At 42.5% G+C, this 22,041-nt stretch overlaps 1 protein-coding gene across 2 annotated transcripts in view; it reads left to right on the plus strand.

Annotated features, from left to right (window-relative positions):
* The first annotated feature begins 9,272 nt into the window (after nucleotides 1-9,272).
* nhsa (Nance-Horan syndrome a (congenital cataracts and dental anomalies)) overlaps nucleotides 9,273-22,041 on the plus strand; it is a 78,262-nt gene continuing 65,493 nt past the window's right edge. For both annotated transcript variants that reach the window (XM_047375278.1, XM_047375276.1), the window contains exon 1: nucleotides 9,273-9,747. In XM_047375278.1, the coding sequence (XP_047231234.1) occupies nucleotides 9,465-9,747 (283 nt within the window). In that variant the 5' untranslated portion in view covers nucleotides 9,273-9,464. The remainder of the gene's footprint in view (nucleotides 9,748-22,041) is intronic.

Consider the following 22,041-nt stretch of genomic DNA (forward strand, 5'->3'; position numbering starts at 1 on the left):
GGCCAATTGAGCACAGTGATACCATGGTCAGTAAACCATTTACCAGTTTTGGCACTGTGAGCAGGTGCCAGGTCGTGCTGAAAAATGAATCTTCATCTCCATAAAGCTTTTCAGCAGATGGAAGCATGAAGTGCTCCAAAATCTCCTGATAGCTAGCTGCATTGACCCTGCCCTTGATAAAACACCGTGGACCAACACCAGCAGCTGACACGGCACCCCAGACCATCACTGACTGTGGGTACTTGACACTGGACTTCTGGCATTTTGGCATTTCCTTCTCCCCAGTCTTCCTCCAGACTCTGGCACCTTGATTTCCGAATGACATGCAGAATTTGCTTTCATCCAAAAAAAGTACTTTGGACCACTGAGCAACAGTCCAGTGCTGCTTCTCTGTAGCCCAGGTCAGGCGCTTCTGCCGCTGTTCTGGTTCAAAAGTGCTTGACCTGGGGAATGCGGCACCTGTAGCCCATTTCCTGCACACGCCTGTGCACGGTGGCTCTGGATGTTTCTACTCCCGACTCAGTCCACTGCTTCTGCAGGTCCCCCAAGGTCTGGAATCGGCCCTTCTCCACAATCTTCCTCAGGGTCTGGTCACCTCTTCTTGTTGTGCAGCATTTTCTGCCACACTTTTTCCTTCCCACAGACTTCCTACTGAGGTGCCTTGATACAGCACTCTGGGAACAGCCTATTCGTTCAGAAATTTCTTTCTTTGTCTTACCCTCTTGCTTGAGGGTGTCAATAGTGGCCTTCTGGACAGCAGTCAGGTCGGCAGTCTTACCCATGATTGGGGTTTTGAGTGATGAACCAGGCTGGGAGTTTTAAAGGCCTCAGGAATCTTTTGCAGGTGTTTAGAGTTAACTTGTTGATTCAGATGATTAGGTTCATAGCTCGTTTAGAGACCCTTTTAATGATATGCTAATTTTGTGAGATAGGAATTTTGGGTTTTCATGAGCTGTATGCCAAAATCATCCGTATTAAGACAAGAAAAGACCTGAAATATTTCAGTTAGTGTGCAATGAATCTAAAATATATGAATGTTAAATTTTTATCATGACATTATGGAAAATAATGAACTTTATCACAATATGCTAATATTTTGAGAAGGACCTGTATGTAACCATATAAAGGGGATCAGTATGTCCTCCTGTAGCCTAACCCCTCTCAACGTTATTGGTAGGTCATGACAACCTAAGCTACTTCAAGTGTGAGCTTTAATCAAACTCGAAGCTTTTTAGCCTAGTGTTAAAAGTAGACAGGGTGACTCCTTCACAGAGAAAAAGGGGAGTTGGTTCCACAACTGTTAACTGGAAGATTTGCCTCCCATTCCACATTTAGATGTTGTACATTTCATACATTTTTTGTTTCAAAAGATCAATTTTATGTAAAACTGAACAACTGCAATTATTTAGAACATATTCCCTTAAAACTAAGAAATTAGAACAAGTTGTTTCTACAGTACACACAGCACAGATTGCAAGCATTGATTGCAAGATAAAGCACCTAAATTACCAAAGAGACCTATGAGGCTTTTAATATAAGATGATTTTTTTTAGCAAGCGCGTTATTCAAAATTGCACTATGAACGTTTTACAAATAAATTCATGTTTTTGTTCTGTTTTGTTATGCTTTTACATTACCTAATTATTCAGAATTGTTCTCAAAAACACTTGTATAAACAAGACGCCAGAGACTCCAAATGGGAAATCGTGTGTGGTCTTCATCAAGGTTTCTCATGGAAGATGCTGCAAATTAAACATTTTAAGGATGTGAAGTATTCTGCAAATCTAACTAAAATCCCAATACAAGCATAACCCACTGAGTCTCTTCAGAAAACTTAAATCACCTCATTAGAAAACAAAGTAAAAGTGATCCCAAATCCAAGAGTGGCCACTTGAAGTGTTTGGGTTTGTCTGAAGGACTAATGCAGAGCTCATCCTTATAAGAAACTGAAGGAGACGGAGTGAACGAGCTGAGTCTGCCAGACAACAACACAGCACTTACAGATCCTCTGTAATATAACCAATATTTATCTGCTGCATTATCTTTTAGGGTCTCCTCCCATGGTTTATGTTTGTTTCCTACACATTACGAGAAAGGTGCAAATATTCATGAAATCAGACAGTTTAGCTGGGGGCTTTTCTCACTCAACTATAAATACCACTTAAAAGTGTTTGCTTTGCATTGCAAGATGACAGCTGCATGGCAGGAGGAAACTATTATGTGTCAGTTGTGTTGATTCTAAGTATACGCCTGCTTAATATAATTGCTGCCACAGCTGACTCCCACTTAGTCTGCTGCTAGGTTATTACAATGGTTATTACAATTAATGAAGCATGTAGCTGGAGACAGTGAGATTTAATGTTCTCAAACACAAATCCACAGTGACAGAAATGTCATTAAAATGTGTTGAAGCAACTCAAATTTGACTAAGGAGGTGGGAAATATTGCAGTAACTTGAGCCCTGTTGGCCATATGATGAAGCCAATCCTTTTCACAATATGGATAACCAGCTTAAATTTGCCCAAGTTTGCTCTTTTGTTACAGCTACATTACTCTAAGATGACGACATACCAGGGGTCTCTTGTCCCTCCTTTGTCCCTTATTGGGCTTTGCAAAGGTTGCACTTCTGGTGTGGACATTAGCTAGGCCATGGGATGAGCTTTCAGACCAGCACCTCTTTCCATTCTGGCTCCGTCAGCTGGTGGGATTTAGATAAACACTCATTCAGCAAAAGTGAATGTGGCTCAGTCCACCCTGTCAGGCCATCACACTGAGGTGAAAGCAACAATCATCTATTACCCAATGCAAAGATGTACTGAGGTGGTAAAGGAATTTCTGTTAAATAATTGAACACCCCCAACATAAATTATGCTTTTAAACTCTTCTCTGCACAATTGTTGTGTATTAGGATTGGTAACTAATTTTTACTTAAATCTTTGTTAAAACACATGATGTGCTGCAGGTTGGATGAGGAGAGGAAGGTAGCAACATCACTGCCTCTTTAGTGGAAATGAAATTGTAATGACACTACTTCGAGCATGCCATGGTTTCTTTTTCATAAACATTCAAATATGGCGAGGTTAGAAGTAAAGCATCAATGCCCTGTCATATTAGGGCTTCTAAACCCATGGTTCTCACACTGTGGTACAAGTGCCACTGGTGGCACTTGGGCTGTCTTATTTAAAATTATATTTTGTCCTTTATTACTCAGTTTCATTGTTTAAAGATATGGTGTTTCCACTGTTTAAAAATATATAAATATATATGATTAAATAAATAAATATACTTTATAGGGTACTGTGCCTTTAGGCAGTTCAGATGCTGTGCAAATGTTCTTGCACTACTTTGCACTTTTGTGCATCTTCAGAATCACATCCTTCAAGTGTAAAGGCAGCTTTTCCAACCTCCAGACTTGGTGTTCACTGCAACAAATACCATGAAGACAGAGACTCATGCACACTGTTAAGAATGATGGAGAATCTGTGATGCTGTGGGCCTGTTTTGATTCCAAAGGTCCTGCAAACCTTGTTCGATTATATAAAATGATGAGCTCTTTGAAATATCAGGTTTTAAATCTTAACTCTACCAGTTACTGAAAATGTGTCGTCATTAAAACTGAATGTTTCAAAATTACTTCAAGGTCATCTTTGTCCCCAGACCTGAATTCTGTAGAAAATATGAGCTGAAGAAAACAGAACATAAGAGAGGACCCAGGAAAGGAAATGGACATGCTCCAATTGTCTGGAATGTTATAGGGGACCGTTAAGTGCTGTCCTATTGGGACGTACAAAGCAGGAATACCAACAATAGTGACACCTGTGATTTTATTTTAAAGAATATACTCACTTCTTCCATACAGGGTTGCTGGTACCTATCTCCAGCAGCAGGCAAGGTACACCCTGGACACATCACAAGTCCATTGCAGGGCAACACAGAGATAAACAACCAATGGTGGTAGACTTTCGGAGAACACCACCCCCATACACCCCCCTCACCATCCTCAACAACACTGTATCGGCCGTGGACCACTTCAGGTTCTTAGGAACCATCATCTCTGAGGACCTGAGATGGTTTTCACACATAGACACTGTTCGACAGAAGGCCCAGCAGAGACTGTACTTCCTGAGACAACTCAAGAAGTTCAACCTTCCACAGGAGCTGCTGGTCATCTTCTACACTGCCATCATTCAATCTGTCCTGTCTTCATCCATCTCAGTGTGGTTTGGCTCATCCACAAAACAGGACAGGTCCAGACTGCAATGAATAATCAGGAATGCAGAGAGAATAATCAGGGCTGACCTTCCCTCCATCCAGGACTTATACAGGTCTAGGGTCAGGAAAAGAGCTGCTAAAATTCTCTGCAGACCCCACACACCCTGCACATAAACTATTCAGAGTTTTACCTTCAGGCCGCCGCTACAGAGCACTGTTCACTAAAACCAGCCGCCACAGAGACAGTTTCTTCCCCCAGGCTGTTTCTCTGTTGAACATTCAATAGAGTACAAAACAACAGCATACAGATGTTGCAAATGCACCTTTTTATTTATATATGTGGATATTGTACATTGTAAATATGTATATTCTGTAATGCAAAAACAAAACCAAAGAGCAAAGTGTACCGGAGTCAAATTCCTTGTTTGTACGTACGAACTTGGCAATAAAGATGATTCTGATACACACACCCATTCAACACCTAAGGAAGCCAGAGTACCCAGAGAGAACACACACATGTATGAGGAGAACATGCAAACTCCATGCAGAAAGACCCCTGGCTGGGATTTGAACCCAAGACCTTCTTGGTACAAGGCAACAATGCTACCAACAGTGCCACCATGCAACCCTTTAAGAAAGTCTTTACATAGAATATTTTTCCCCCATTAATAAATGCACTCAAATTAAAGGATTTATGAAAATGTTTCAGTTAGGGATTGTGATGCTGTGATAAAGATCATTTTATTTTAATGCCTTTAGCCTGTCTCTGCCAGGGGTGGATACTATTTTTTCTCATTTAAAAAAAAATGCTATAAACTGAAAATGGTTTTGGCACTAAGAAACCCTTACAAATTACTGCAAAAATTGTCTATATTAGACATTGAAAAAACAAGACCTGATACAATACATTTAATAGACCTGAGATCCAGAGATATTCCTTACAGTTATTTTATTTTACCTTACTGCACTGCACTGTGGTAGTTTTTAATATTCTGGCGTTTCTGGTATTTTTGTCATCTCACTTAAATACACATTTATACTTTAGGCTTCTTTTTGGTTAGAGCTTCCCCCCTTCCCCCATAAAAAACTGTTGCAGAACTGAAGAGCTGACAGAGTGCTGCATCAAAGGTGCACAAAGGAGCAGTATCATAGATCCTTCTTCCCAGCAGCTGTTAGACTTTATAACAATCACTGCTCCCAACAAACCCAATAAGTGTTTACTTCCCTGCTGATAATTGCATGGTATTTCAATTACTTGTAAATAGTTCAATTCAATTCAGTTTATTTATATAGCGCCAATTCACAACACATGTTGTCTGAAGGCACTTCAGACAGGTACATACATTCCAATTAATCCTAACCATTGAACAGTGCAGTCAGATTCAGTTATTTATTCAAATTGGTTAAAAAGTTTTTCTATCTAAGGAAACCCAGCAGATTGCATCCAGTCAGTGACTTGCATAATTCCCTCCTCCTGGATGAGCATGTAGAGACAGTGGACAGTCACTGGCGTTGACTTTGCAGCAATCCCTCATACTGAGCATGCATGTAGTGACAGTGGAGAGGAAAAACTTCCTTTTAACTGGAAGAAACCTCCAGCAGAACCAGGCTCAGAGTGAGCGGCCATCTGCCACGACCAACTGAGCGTTTGAGAGAAAGAACTGCAGAAACACAAAGAGAACAAAGAAGCACTGATCCAGGAGTCCTTTCTATGGGGAGGAAAAGTAAATGTTAATGGATATAGCTCCTTTAGTCGTTTCACTTAGAAAGAAAGAACAGATAAACTCTGAGCCAGTTTTCAATGTTAGAGTCTGAAAGAGAGCACATAGAGTTAGTCACAGTAAAAGCTCAGTCAATCGCCATGTCTAGGAGAGAGAAAGGGTTAAACACTGAGAGACAGGACCATGTGGATAATCTGTAGAAGGTGAGCATTAAGTTGTTGCCAGCAGAAGCTTGGACGATAAGTCTATTGTGGAGTGTGATCTATTCTGCCATCATCTGCTAGGGAAGCAGCATCAGAGCCAGGGACTTAAAAAAGCTCAACAAGCTGATAAAAAAGGCTGGCTCAGTTCTGGGGACTCCTCTGGAACTTCTGGAGATCATTTTACAAAGGTTGTTTGTTAAAATGAAGAACATTATGGAGAACCCTGAACATCCTCTTCATGAGACTGTCCTACAACAACAGTGTCTTCAGTCAGAGGCTTCTTCAGATCTGCTGTAAGACGGAGCTCTACGGGAGATCCTTCCTGCCCACAGCCATCAGCTTCTACAACGACTCTTTGAAGAAACCCTCATAATACCATAGAGTCTCTTGTTCTTATTTTGTTTTTCACATATTTTAAATATTTTCTACCTTTGTGTGTATCTGCATGCTTCTGTTTGTCTTTCATGTTGCTGCTGATGCACCTGAATTTGCCCACTGTGGGATAATAAGGAATATTTTTATTCTATTCTATTCTATTCTATTCTATTCTATTCTATTCTATTCTATTCAAGATGTAGTCGCAGGGGATTTTAACCATACTGAACTGAAAGTAGTGCTCCCGAAATTCCACCAGCACATTAAATGTGCCACCAGGGGAACCAGGACTCTGGACAAGGCCTACTCGAACATTAAGCATGATTACAGGGCCACCCAGCTGCCCCACCTGGGAGCCTCCGACCACATGTCCCTGCTCCTGATTCCGGCCTACACACCGCTGAGGAAGCGTTCACTCCCCACAACCCAGACTGTGACCACTTGGCCCGACGGTGCCTCTCTGCAGCTGCAGGACTGCTTTGAAAGCACAGACTGGGACGTTTTCAGCCACCAGGACCTGGAGATGTTTACCTCGGCAGTGCTTGGCTACATCCACCACTGTGTCAACACTGTCACAGTGGAGAAGTGCATCCGGGTGTTTCCTAACCAGAAACCTTGGATGAACAAGGATGTCAAGGCACTGCTGAGGGACAGAAACAGTGCCTTCAGGTCTGGAGACGGGGAGCATTACAGCTGTGCTCGTGCTGCGCTGAAGAGAGGCATCAGAGAGGCCAAGGTCGACTACAGGCAGAAGATCGAGGCCGACTTCAGCAGCAATAACAGCAGACAGGTGTGGCAGGGACTCCAGTACCTGACCCACTACAGATCCAGCAACACCACTGTGATCTCTGGGGACGTTTCACTGGCAGAGGAGCTTAACCACTTCTTCGCCCGCTTCGAGGTTGAACCACCAGCGGGGCCCACACTGCTGTCTACAACCCTCGACAACCAGACCTTCACTGTGGAGACACAGGAGGTGAGGAGAGTCTTGAGGGTGGTGAACCCGTGCAAAGCTGCTGGACCCAACAGGGTGACTGGGAGGGTGATGAGGGACTGCGCTGACCAGCTGGCGGAGAATCTTCACCGCCATCTTTAACCAGTCCCTCTCCCAGTGCTCCATCCCACCTTGCCTGAAGTCCTCCACCATCGTCCCTCTGCCTAAACAGACTAACATCACCAGCCTGAATGACTACCGGCCAGTAGCACTCACGCCCATCGTCATGAAGTGCTTCGAGAAACTGGTACGGGGTCATATCACTTCACACCTGCCCCCCACACTCGACCCCCACCAGTTTGCCGAAAGGGCCAACCGGTCCACGGAGGATGCCATCGCCACCGCTCTGCACACCATGCTGACCCACGAGGAGCAGCGAGGGAGTTACGCAAGGCTGCTCTTCCTGGACTTCAGCTCGGCGTTCAACACCATCATCCCGAGCCGGCTGGTGAGCAAACTGGGACACCTGGGTCTCCCCAACAGCACCTGTAGTTGGATTATGGACTTTCTGACAGACCGCTCCCAGAAGGTGAGAGTAGAACACCACCTGTCCTCTCTACTGAGGACCAGCATGGTCTCTCCACAGGGCTGTGTGCTGAGCCCCCTGCTCTACACCCTCTACACCCACGACTGCACCCCCACCCACCCGAGCAACACCATCATCAAGTTCGTGGACGACACCACGGTGGTGGGGCTCATCTCAGGAGGGAATGAGACGGCTTACAGGGCGGAGGTGAAGCATCTGTCAGCATGGTGCATGGACAATAACCTGACTGTGAACACCTCTAAGTCAAAGGAGCTCATCGTTGACTTTCGGAGGTGTAAACAGGACACACAGCCCATCAACGGGGACAGGGTGGAGATGGTACCAGACTTCAGGTTCCTGGGCACCCACATCAGCGAGGATCTATTGTGGACTACTAACTCTACGGCGATCCTGAAGAAGGCACAGCAGAGACTGTATTTCCTAAGGATTCTCTGGAAGAGCAACTTGCGACCAGAGCTGCTGCTGTCCTTCTACCGCTGCTCTGTGGAGTCGGTGCTGAGCTGCGGCATCTCGCTGTGGTTCTCCAGCTGCACTGCAGCAGAGAGGAAGCAGCTCCAACGGGTCATCAACACCGCCCAGAGACTGACTGGCTGCCCTCTCCCCACCCTGGAGGAGATTTACTCCACCCGCTGCCTCAGGAGAGCCCGCAGCATCATCAGGGACTTCTCACACCCCGGTCACCATCTTTTTCAACTGCTCCCCTCTGGGAGGCGTTTCAGGGCAATAAGGACAAAAACAAACAGACTGAAAAACAGCTTTTTTCCAAGAGTTGTTGTTGCCCTGAACACCTCATTTACGCTCTAACAACTGTTACTATCAATAATGACATAAACAGTAAATACATTCCGTGCAATTTCTTCAACACTAAGTAAAATATGCTACCTCATGTGCAATACTGGAACAACCTGTAAATATTCTTGTATATATATTTTTTTCCACCTTCACAGTCCTTTTTTTATAACTTTTTTATAACTTTATAACTTTTAAACTTTTTAATATTTATTTTCTTTAATTTGCCCCCTCTTGCCTGCACTGTTTTGTTTTGTAAATTTCTTTGCACCCATGTGGAGCAATGACAAATAAAGAATTCTGATTCTGATTTTGAAGTTGGAACCAGGAAATCCTAATCCACACGGCCACGAAGATCCGTCCCAGGTCTTGCCGCTGCCATTTTTTAAAAAACCACCTCTAGTTTAGAGGAGTGAAAAACACACCAGCATTAGGGCAGCAGATGACCCGGCGCATCAGCGAGGAGCACAACAGTCCTCTCCCTGACAAATGAAAGGATGGGGGGCATCAGCCGCAGCTGAGTTCCGAAAGGCTGGATCAGGGAGTGAAGGGAGACAGCGCCTTTCTTCTAACTCTTGGGTGACTTTTTTCTGGATTTCTTTCCCACTCCACTCCACAACAACATGCCATTTGCCAAAAGAGTTGTGGAGCCCCAGTTATTGTGCAGGTATCAAAACCCAATCGAGGAGGAGGTTCTGCTTTTCGAGGATCTGGTCTCCATCAGTAACGTGGCTTTGTCCCGGACCCTGCGGCAGCTGTCGGACCTGGCCAAGCACGCCTGCTCCATATTCCAGGAGCTGGAAAACGACTTGGCGTTCACCAACCAGCGGGTCAGAGGGCTACAGGGGAAAATTACCCAACTCCAACAGAGCTGCTCCGAGCTGGACCCTAAACAGGAGGCAGTGCGTGAGTACCCCGTTCCACATACGGCGCGCGCGTCTTCCTCCTCCCAGCGCGCGGCTCCTCACAGGAGACCCTGCACGAGGGCGCATCATTTTTAACAACTTTCAGAAAAAATATAATATCCCCGTTAAAAGAAGTCAACTAAGTTTAGATAAAGAAATACGGCATACTGTTGAATCCCTGCATTAAGATTCAGCAAGGTGAACTACTTTTAAAGTCTGAGACATTTACTTTGTTTATGTCTTTAAAGTTCGTTTTAATTGGAGCAATCATTCCTCACGTTCAGCAGAGTAGATGGGCGTATGACGCCGTCTCCACCTCATGTCAGCAGCGCTTTAAAAACAGCTATTACGCTGCTGTTACTCTTCCAAAAAAGTCCCTTCAGTAGATCTGTCAATGTGGCTTTATAACAAGCATTGTGTCAGCTAACATTGTTAATGACGCACTTTGCTCCATGCGGGAAGCGCTTCCACTGTTCCTCTGCTTTCCCTCTAACTTCATCAGAACTCAGACCCGGGCCAAGAATAGATGGGGCCCTGAGTGGAGTTTGATTCTGGGCCCGTCTTCCATTTAAGAACCTCATTCACCAGTCATGGGGTTCATCTCTGAGCAATAAAAGGTAGAGATGTTATGGTGCATTCTCTTTGTACTCAGAATTTTGATTTTTTGAGTAAGAACACCCACTGAAGTCGGATTTGCAACTGAGAGTTATACCGTCCCAGTGCCAACATGTTTTTAAAGTGTCAAATTTTTTGCTATGTTAGTACTATGTTAGTACTTAATTTGTGACACTATTATTTTAAAACTCTAAATAAAAATTTACAAATGCCATTAAAAGACACCCCCCACAACACACACACAGACATTGCGTAAATCAAATAAAAATGGTGTCAATCAGTTGTGTTAGGAGATACTGAAAGAAAATCTAAAGGTCAAAAGGTCAATTCCCGCCTACACACACTCACACACAGATTTCCCAAATCAAACAAATGTATCAAACATAAAATTTTAGTAGTACAAACTTAACTCAACTCAATTTAATAAAGGTATATCCATAAAGACAAGGTTTTTACTACAACTTACTATTTTGGTCTGGCAGTCTTGTTCAGACTACTGAATTTTAGTATACCATCAGTGGAGTCCGGAAGGAGGGACTAATTTATTTGGTTATGTTCACAAGCAGAGCCGTAATTTAAATCACTATTTATAAAGTTTTAAAGCTCATTCTTCATGACGGCAACTAAAAGTTTTGAGGTTTTTAGAGATCTGTGTTCTGTGTGAGAAGTCGAGCACTCTTTGGGGGCCCCTGCTGACATGGGCACCCTAAGCAGCAGTTTAGTTTGCTTATGTCTTTGGGCAAATGACTGTAAGGGTCTGATAGTTGCAGAGATATTTTTTCTTTTAGTTTCTAAGTGCTGTTTGATTACAGAAACCTGTTCACAACTGTCCTACTTCATACGTTAAAGTTTACTTGGCTGATTTGGCAGGAATTCATTACCCTGATAACACAGCATGCAGCCCTTGCCTGGATCTTTTAATCTCTGAGGACCCTACCATGGGAATGGGTGTTGATATTTATATAGGTGTGTTTGTGTGTGTGAGTATAAACCTGATCAGGAGACCTGTCCAACCTCGGAACAGTGTCCACAGCTTTAACATACCCCAGTGAATTTTAACCCCCTTTACTTTAGGTTCAGCAAGTCTTTGCATGTTCCCCCAGACCCCTGCTTCCTGTGGTCTCTAAATGGATAATTTTGCCTTGAGGTATTTATGTGCGGCATGGATAGCTTTCCACCGCAACCCCCCTTAAAAAAAAAAAAAGCCTGACCCCTTTTATATCCAATTTGAACAGTCTGCAGTTTGTAGTCTGCAGAGATTCTGTATTTCATCAGGGGTTGCTGGTTTGTTTTGTTTGCATGCATAGTTGTGTTGTGATATGCAGCTGCATGCCAAAGGCTGCTAAAGTTTCTGTCCGGTCTTGCAGACAGTTTATGTCTGATTTCGATGCTGTCACTTGTTATTTGGAAGTACTTTGCGTATGAGGAAACTTGTAAAACTATTTCTAGATAAGTACACATGAGGATCTATACAGCTCTCCTGGATTATGCAACATTAGGGTGTGGATGCTTTCACTTCAAATTTCTGAATGGAGACCTTAATATTACTGGATGTGGCAGTATCTTGTGTGCAGTGTTTTTTTATTCTCAAAGAATAATTGCTCCTAATTGTGCTTTTCATAGTAATGGTCAGGCGTAACCTTTAACAGCAGAACCCTGTCTCGTCTGAATGACAATCAGTGAATAAATGGAACAGTCTAAGGGACGGTGGCTTCAGTGGGCGGGGGTGGGTCCCCGAGATGCAGGCAGATGTTAAACCTGCTGTTAAAGTGTTGGAACGGGTTGTTTCATAAACAACCTGCTGGTAACATGGAGTTAGTCTGGGAGTGCATCGTATAAACAGCATTTGAGATGAAGGTAAATATATCCATGGACCATGTGGTAACATCTAGGTAAGAAGACTTTTTTGTTTGTTTTTTAATCCAAGATGCAGATTCATGTGGATTAAATAAACTTGTTTGCGTGGAGTGCACAGTGTCATATCTGCTTCATCCGTTCCACAGGATACTGTGCCTTTCCAAAGTAAAAGCAAAAGCAACTTTGACCCACTCACCTGTCCCTACTGAAAAAAGCAAAGGTGGGGATGGTGTATTCAGTTACATGTTGCCTTTTGCAGTTAGAACATTTTTATATCATCTGACTTTCCCTTAGATAGTTAATGTGAAACTGCAAATGGTCCCTTTTATAGCTTTCTCCTCACACCTCTTTCATAAAGGCTAGATTTGTGCACTGCAAAGCTGGGGATCTCCACAGCCTCTCCAGAGTTACCATGGCCTTCTTGGCTCTCCTTGCATTTCCTCCTGTCATTTAAGCAAACACTCATGTCGTGATTGGTTTGCAGTTGTGCCATACTCTTTCCATTTCAAGATGATGGAATAAATGGTGCACTGTGAGATTCTCAGGTCTTGTTGGTTGTCCACAATTTTCTCTCTTACCCGTCTGCTGTGTTCCTTGGTCTTCGTGATGCTGTTTGTTCACTGATGTTCGCTGCCAAACCATTGAGGCCTTCACAGTACATTTGGATTTATATGGAGTACAGTAAAATGTTTCAACCAAGATAAGAAATTCACTTTTAGTAATCTAAAGACAAAAAGTATTTTCTGTGATCCTCTCTTTTTCTCTCACATACACTAAAACAGAAATAAACCAGGCGCCTGGCAAATATCCCTCGGCCGTATGTTTAGACAGCTCTTCTGTGACACCCCATCAGTTTCTGCCCTGGACTACCATCAGATCTCTTCAGGCAAGCTGTCCCACCTTGGAGTTTTTGGCTGGGTTTTAGGTTACCCTGGTTCAGTTTGGGAGTGTAACTGTACTTGCGGCACTCTGGCTTCTCTGGTCCGACAGCACATGGTTGGCACCTTGAAAGGATTCATCGTTCCAGACTGTGCCACAGGAAAACAGTAGTCACACATCTCAAACTGAGTTAAAGTCAGCAGCAAACAGGAGACCAATAATAATTCCTCATATCTCTGGAGCGCTGTCCGGTTCTGCATAACCATTAAGTAAAACTGCAGAGTCTAATCTTGTGATAAGACATATCTGTGGTAAAATATAAACAGTCCATAAGGCTGTAAACATCTGGATGAGTACTTTTAAACAATAACTGTTTCTATCTTTGCAGGATGAGTATAAATATGTCCTTCAAGAACCAAACGCTGTGTCGTTTTATAGGAAAAATGTATGAACCCACATAGAAGACTATAGTCCAAAAAATGCCTTTTCATAGGAGCTGTCTTCACCTACTTTGCAGTAACAGGGCACTGCTTTTTGTTATAAATGCACAGCATTTAACATTCAGTGAAAAACTAGATCTTTACTAAGAAATGTCAAATATGAACCAACTGACTAGGGCAGTTGTTAAAATCAATTGACTACTACTCAATCTGTCATTCTGTACAGTTCATAGAAATCAAATTCTACAGAGATTTGTGTAACATACCGGCAGCAGGAAGTTTTTCACTTCTGTACTTGAAGATCTTTCAGGCATCACTATGTACTACTTTTCATCCACTAGATCAGCTTATGTAAAAATGACTGAAACCCATTTATTAATGCTCTGCAGTTACCCTCTACCCCATCATTAGGTGTCCACTTCTGCACTGGGATGTTCATGCAGATCTGTGAGCTTCAGTGCCCCGGAATTAGAGTTTCCCTGTTCAGACACTGGTAGCTGCCCATTTCTGTTGCTTTCCTCTCCACAGGAAAGCACACTCGCTTGTTGACCCTATCTTCTGAATTTGATTGACCCAGTCCGTCCATTACTGGGACTTTGATGTGGTAAGTGAGGCCGCGTTGATGAGTCATTGCACACTTTATGCAAGGCCAGTTTCAGTCAATGTTGGAATCATCTGTAGAGCTTCAGTTAATGTGCCATACTGTTTTAGTACTTTTTAATGTTTTATGTTATAAACACATACTTCTGTATTGTATGTATTTTATTGGAACTTTATGTGATAGACCCACGCAAATTAGTGCAAACCTGTGAAAAAATGATTTACAAATAAAACTCAGTTAACAATTATGTGCTTTTGCATTCATTCCCCATTTCTCTAATACCCTTAAATAAAATCTAGTTTGGCCAATGGCCTTTAAAGTTTTTTTTTTTTTATTAGTAGTACATAGAGTTCAGCTGTGTGTAATTTAATCTCAGTATAAATATGTTCCTGAAGGCCATAGAGGTTTGTTAAAGAACATTGTTGAACAAATGGTATCTTGAAGACCAAGGAACACAGCAGACAGGTCAGGGAGACAGTTGTGGAGACGTTTAAAGCAGAGTTAGGATATAAAAGACTTACCCCTAACCCTATCCCACACTTTGACCATCTCACAAAGCATGTTTTAATCTATTTTTTGACAAAAGCCAATGAATGGCACAACTGTAGACCTAACAGGAGATTACCGTCCACCTAAGCTAACAAGCTGAAGCCAAGAAGGTGATCGTAACTCTGGAGTAGCTGTAGAAATCCGCAGCTCAGGCAGGAAAATCTATTCACTGGACAACCATTTGTCACACACTCTACACATCTGCCCTTTAGAAAGACTGGCAAGAAGAAAGCTGTTATAGAAAGACGACCATAGATAGTCCCATTTGTAGTTTGCCACAAGACATGTAATAAACACAGGAAACAAGTGGAAGAATGTGCTCTAGCCAGATGAGAACATTTGTGACCTTTACGCAACATGCTATGTGTGGCTAAAAACATATTCTGCAGGTCACTCTTAATAAACCACCCCCATTCCACCATCATACTAAGAGGATGCTTTACTTTAACAGGGACAGAGAACCTGGTCAGAATTAATGACCAGAAGTAAACCCACCTTAGTAAAGTTGAACATACAAACTCCAAATGGAAAAGCCAGCAAGGATGAGAGACACTGTTAACCACAAAACAACTTTGCAGAGCTAATTATGAAGTAACTGAGTTTAACAGACACAGTCAAATGCTTCTAAGAATTCACACCAAGAAGATGATAAAGGTAACTTGGATCTGCAGCTTCTAGCTGTCTTTTCTCTTTCATTAACAGAACCATTTGCATACTTCTGCAGGTCCAGGCAACCTGCCATTGATATACTAGCCAGGCTAATTATAGTGCAGATTTCAAAGTCTTTGCTCAGTCATTCCTGCAACCACCCTCTCCTCCCTCCCCTTCTCAAACTGGCAGTCAGAAAGCCTAGACTGCGTTGACGCTGCAACTCGTTTTCTTTCATCTGTCATACAGCTGATGTCACTCCTTTCTACTTCTCAGCATTTTATTTCAAACTAAAGCATATAAATTTGTCAAGCTTTAGCATTAATGATGAAATATTGAAAGCATTTTTGGTGTACCACACAGAATTGAAGTCTCCCACCTGCTGGGCTCTTAGTACTTTGGCCCCTGGTGGATCCTCTGGGCTGCAAATTGAAGCGGTTTCTGCTGAACTGTTCTGTCAGGTCAAGCATTCCAGAAAGCCAGTGGCCAGGAAACCACAATGCTGCCTCTTCACTTCTGGGACCTTGTTCCCTTAATTGGCCCTCACTACTTGTGTCATTAGGAGAGAAACCAGCCAGGTTCATTTATTAAAGGAGACAATTTGTTCAAATGAAAGGTAAGCGTTTCATTACTTTGCTTGAGGCAAACTTGCTACTTATTACATTGTGCATACATGTGGTGAGACAATTGACCAGAACAAGTGTTCCTCGGTCTTCTGTATGTTTTTGGGTAAATGTACTAACATTTGCTAAATGTAGCCTCTCTGCTGGATCTCGTAGGAGAACAATTCCAGCTTTTTTAATGTCAGATTCTCTTAGAAGACAATGGGTCTTAGTTTGTTGATGAAAATAGGTGATTGTTTTTCAAGCTTGCAGAAATCAGGAGTCATGAGAACAAGATACCTCACTAACTTAGGTGTGTATGTAACTGTCTCCCCACACATGTAAACTTTACCTTTTACTGAAAAGATTTCCACCGCAGTCATTATTGTTTATGGAGTTCTGAGCATGGGACTGAGCCACCAGGAGTACAATTAAAGTCGGCACTAAAGTAAAAGGTGGGGGGGGCAAAGTCATCTACCCACTGACCTTAAAAGCCTGTTGACCTCCTCACACCCGCCCCACCCCCATACACACCATCAAAACACAAAAGCTCTAATATAGCCGCCCCCATTTAGGCCTTTATAGGCTTGCCCACTCAATTAAAGTGAATTTTGAAATATCGGTTGGCCACAGGTCAGTAAACCTGGAAGACACCGAGCAGGGTCTGGTCTGACTGAACTGCCACAGTCAACTCAATAAAGTAAACAAAGCCTTTGGTTCAGGTTGTTACTCATGACTGGAGATAAAGTGAGCCATGAAAAGCTCCTTGACTATTTTTTGAAGGTTTTTCTGTTCTTAGAGCCACTGTCACACTGTTTGCCATCTTGCTATGTATGTTGGCACGTTTATGTAGGTGTTAACATGAGGAAAGTATCACAGAATTATCAAGTTTGATGTGTGTGATGTGCCCCTGTTTTCTGCATGTGTATTGGGATATAGGGTTCAAAATTCATAGGGTTCTACTATATCACGACAGAGTATAATACTTTTGCTATGCGGTCATACTCTCACACAGTTTATTCCTTTTATCAATATAATGATCTGCGGCAGAACGCTCATTGCCATACAGTCATGATGGTCCCCAAGTGGTCAAATAATTGAAACCAAACTATTCAGTAAATAGGTAGCACTCTCACCAATTGGAGCTACTCTGAGCATTCAGCTTGCCGAGGTGAGCAGATCTTCACCAGTGCAGACAGATCATCTGCATTATGTAGCATGAGATTAAGTAACGCTATAATCATGTTGTTTCTGGTAACATATCATTAGCGCTTGTATAATTCCGTGGCATTACCACATAGGTGTGAGATACATGGTGTCTCAAAGATTCATTGCTTATGCCAAAGAATGTTTTTGATTTTTTTACTTCAACACAGGGCAGTGTGACTGAAAGTTGTTCATTGTCCAGTTTGTAAATTCTGAGATTGTATTTATTCATAGAGCAGCAATAAAATCAAAGGAAATGCAGTATGGTCGATTACATTTAGATCTGAACAGTTCATCTATATGAAGTAGAGATCTCCTCTTTGCTAAACTCCTTGAAATAAAAACCTTTTTCTGCTAAGCTTTCAGTCTGATCCCATGTGGAGCTGCTGTTCTTAATACTGGCACAGAAATGACTCCTGCTTTGCCAAAAATCAAATAAATGCCTGTCTGGTTTCAGACGGATATTTATTTGATCTCCAGATTAAACTATCTTGACTTCAGGGAGTGTGCGTTTTACTACGTCTCACCACATTCCTCTCTGTGTCAACTTGGAGAAATACTGACAGCCGAGACGGCCATAAAACCATTGTCGGCTGGTCTTTGTTTCACCGCTGCAAGACAGAAGCGTTTCACTCAACTTGTGCTGTTTCCTTTTCTCTTTCAGACTCTAAATTGAAGTTATTTGATGTCCCCCTGAACTAACAGTATTGTCACGAAGACATATTTAAAGGTTATCTAACAGAATTTCAACCAAATACACGTCTCGGGACCAGAAAGAGAAGATAAAAAAATTAAGGAAGGTTCTAATGATCCCTCGTGTTCTAAGTCCATCTGAATAGCTGGCTCGCTGTCTGTTGGAAGAGATTAGTTGGAAGCAGGAGATAAAGGATCTTACACTAGGTGATGAGTCACAGCTTTAAAAATAAAAGCTTCAATGTAAGTAAATCTTCCCACTCTGAAAGGCATTTCTTTTTCCAACAGCAACCTAACTGGAGCAGTGAACTGCAGCACATAACCTTTTATGTCCGCAACAATCAGTACTACCATGTGATAAACTCTTATGATAGACTCCCATGCAATTCTACCTAAAGACTAAGAACACTGGAGAAACTTATATTCAAGTTAAATCCCAGGAAGGAAGGACATGTGGATCTGTAGTCTCTGCCATGCAGGTGTTTAGACTGGGATTTGAGAGGAATGTGAGCTCCCCCCTCCTTACCACTATATATACGGCCATACAGACCAGCCAGGTTGAGTCTTTTAAGCTCGAAAGAGCCTCTTCATCAATCATTTTACCTCATGTCAGTGCTGCAAAAATGGGAAGCACCTGTTGGATATTAGGGTGTGTGAAAATAACGGCACAGGTTTAGCGTTGATTTGTTTTATTTTTTCCATCTTAAATCCTCAGTTCCCGTCTTAATCCCAACCATCTAACCAGCATGACAGGTTTGTCTAGATTTGGATTTCTGTACACGATGAAGAAAAGCTTATAAGAGACGTTCAGCCGTAAAGACACATTAAATAAATGTTGTTACAACACGGTAACTAACTTCATAGCAGCAAAGATTGCATTATGCACTCATTACATTAATTAGTGAAGTCACATAATTGATCAGTTTAAGTGGAAATATTACCCTACAGTGTGGGAGCAAAGCCTGTGAGCTTTGGAATTAGAGGTTTTTTTCCTCACCAGATTCTCACCAAGGAGCCATTGGAGAGGAAAACACTGAGGCGTGGGGTGGAGACAGCAGCAGTAGCCATGTTGACCACAACTGTCACTGAAATGTTTTACTGCCTTGTGCAATTCCTCTTCATGGCTTGCATTCAAAAGAAAACTACTAAAACTACCATTTCCATGCTGCCAGTTCTCTTGAAAAGGCTATTTAATTTCTTGCTCTTCACTGCAGAAGTGTAAAAGTCTGCTAAAAATCCTGGACTTCAGTCATGTAAGGCCAAGTTTTTTCTTTGTGGTCTTATCTGCTTCCAGCTATTCTGGTAGCATCCTGTGGGCCTTCTCTTGTCGCACTGATTTGTGCTTTTAGCTCCAGTGGTTTATGTCGGCTGGGACTGACTGGTGGCGTGTTTTTGAGAGAGCATCACTGACCTGGATACTGATGTCTTGGTGCTTTGACTTTTGTCACTTTTATTTCTCTCTCTCAGAATATTCCTAACATTTCTAACTTGGTCTGCAGAGGTAGCCGAGAGTTTTGCCAAACAATGTTATTTATAAGGTCTGAACTACGAATACAGGTCCTTCTCAAAATATTAGCATATTGTGATAAAGTTCATTATTTTCCATAATGTCATGATGAAAATTTAACATTCATATATTTTAGATTCATTGCACACTAACTGAAATATTTCAGGTCTTTTATTTTTTTAATACGGATGATTTTGGCATACAGCTCATGAAAACCCAAAATTCCTATTTCACAAAATTAGCATATTTCATCCGACCAATAAAAGAAAAGTGTTTTTAATACAAAAAATGTCAACCTTCAAATAATCATGTACAGTTATGCACTCAATACTTGGTCGGGAATCCTTTTGCAGATATGACTGTTTCAATGCGGCGTGGCATGGAGGCAATCAGCCTGTGGCACTACTGAGGTCTTATGGAGGCCCAGGATGCTTCGATAGCGGCCTTTAGCTCATCCAGAGTGTTGGGTCTTGAGTCTCTCAACGTTCTCTTCACAATATCCCACAGATTCTCTATGGGGTTCAGGTCAGGAGAGTTGGCAGGCCAATTGAGCACAGTGATACCATGGTCAGTAAACCATTTACCAGTGGTTTTGGCACTGTGAGCAGGTGCCAGGTCGTGCTGAAAAATGAAATCTTCATCTCCATAAAGCTTTTCAGCAGATGGAAGCATGAAGTGCTCCAAAATCTCCTGATAGCTAGCTGCATTGACCCTGCCCTTGATAAAACACAGTGGACCAACACCAGCAGCTGACACGGCCCCCCAGACCATCACTGACTGTGGGTACTTGACACTGGACTTCTGGCATTTTGGCATTTCCTTCTCCCCAGTCTTCCTCCAGACTCTGGCACCTTGATTTCCGAATGACATGCAGAATTTGTTTCATCCGAAAAAAGTACTTTGGACCACTGAGCAACAGTCCAGTGCTGCTTCTCTGTAGCCCAGGTCAGGCGCTTCTGCCGCTGTTTCTGGTTCAAAGGTGGCTTGACCTGGGGAATGCGGCACCTGTAGCCCATTTCCTGCACACGCCTGTGCATGGTGGCTCTGGATGTTTCTACTCCAGACTCAGTCCACTGCTTCCGCAGGTCCCCCAAGGTCCGGAATCGGTCCTTCTCCACAATCTTCCTCAGGGTCCGGTCACCTCTTCTCGTTGTGCAGCGTTTTCTGCCACACTTTTTCCTTCCCACAGACTTCCCACTGAGGTGCCTTGATACAGCACTCTGGGAACAGCCTATTCGTTCAGAAATTTATTTCTGTGTCTTACCCTCTTGCTTGAGGGTGTCTATAGTGGCCTTCTGGACAGCAGTCAGGTCGGCAGTCTTACCCATGATTGGGGTTTTGAGTGATGAACCAGGCTGGGAGATTTAAAGGCCTCAGGAATCTTTTGCAGGTGTTTAGAGTTAACTCGTTGATTCAGATGATTAGGTTCATAGCTCGTTTAGAAACCCTTTTAATGATATGCTAATTTTGTGAGATAGGAATTTTGGGTTTTCATGAGCTGTATGCCAAAATCATCCGTATTAAGACAATAAAAGACCTGAAATATTTCAGTTAGTGTGCAATGAATCTAAAATATATGAATGTTAAATTTTCATCATGACATTATGGAAAATAATGAACTTTATCACAATATGCTAATATTTTGAGAAGGACCTGTATAATCACATATTGATGTGCTCTGTGGATGGATGGATGGATGGATGGACGGACGGACGGACGGACGGACGGACGGACTGAAGTTACATCTAGAACATTACAATCAGGATTTGCACAACCGGCTAGAAGGACACCAAGGCCAACTGCATGCAGAGTACTGTGATGTCACTACTGAGACAAGCATGTTCACGAACAGTGAACCTAAACATCACGCTTGTTTTCTCATGCAGGGTTATGACATGGTGCAGCAGAGCAGATTAAGTTTCCAAGATTTTATCAGACTGTAAGTGAAAGTGAAAGTTTAACAACATGGGAAAAGTCTCACAAAACAAGATGATTTTACCTTTTAATGTAAAGAAGTCTTTAAGAATGTGCAAAGTTACTTTGGAGACTGGGAATTGTGGTTTTGTCTACTTTGGAAAAGTAAATAGATTAAGTCCAGATTTGCAGGTTCTGAGCCTGCCAGTCTTCACTGTGTTTAAAAGCATAAAAGAGTTCACCCTTGTTTGACTTTTGCTTCTTCTTTCTTCATAGCTTTTTAAGGGACAGATCCTTGCCATCTACATTCATCTTTTATCCTTGCCAGTCATTTCTGTGCCTCGGCTCCCTCAGGCATTTTTTATACTCTGTTCTCACTCAAAGCTCTCACTTTCTGAGCTTCTGGGTCTCTATCACGCTCCCATTTTTTCCACAATCCCAGTTTCTTATTTTGGAAATCAGCCAGTCCTGCTCCCAGCAGCCCCACTGGCTAGAGTGGTGGGATATAAAAATGGATGACCTGCCCTCCATTATGCTCCGCTTACAGTTCTCTGGATGAAAGATTTAGCGACCCTAAGAACTGGTGCTTTCATACTCAGTGTAAAGATGTGTTGATTAATATTTGATTCGGTTTCTCCAGACTAATGCATTCCTGAATCACACACCTGCAGGGTGCTTTTCTAAATCTAGAATCCAAGCTTTCTGTTCCCTGGGTTTGTGGAGCATCACAGCAGTCAAAATGTTCCCAGCTCAATATAAAGAATTTATCAGATTTCCCAATAAA

The sequence above is a fragment of the Girardinichthys multiradiatus genome, chromosome 9 (genome assembly GCF_021462225.1).
Source record: "Girardinichthys multiradiatus isolate DD_20200921_A chromosome 9, DD_fGirMul_XY1, whole genome shotgun sequence".
Lineage (NCBI taxonomy): Eukaryota > Metazoa > Chordata > Actinopteri > Cyprinodontiformes > Goodeidae > Girardinichthys > Girardinichthys multiradiatus.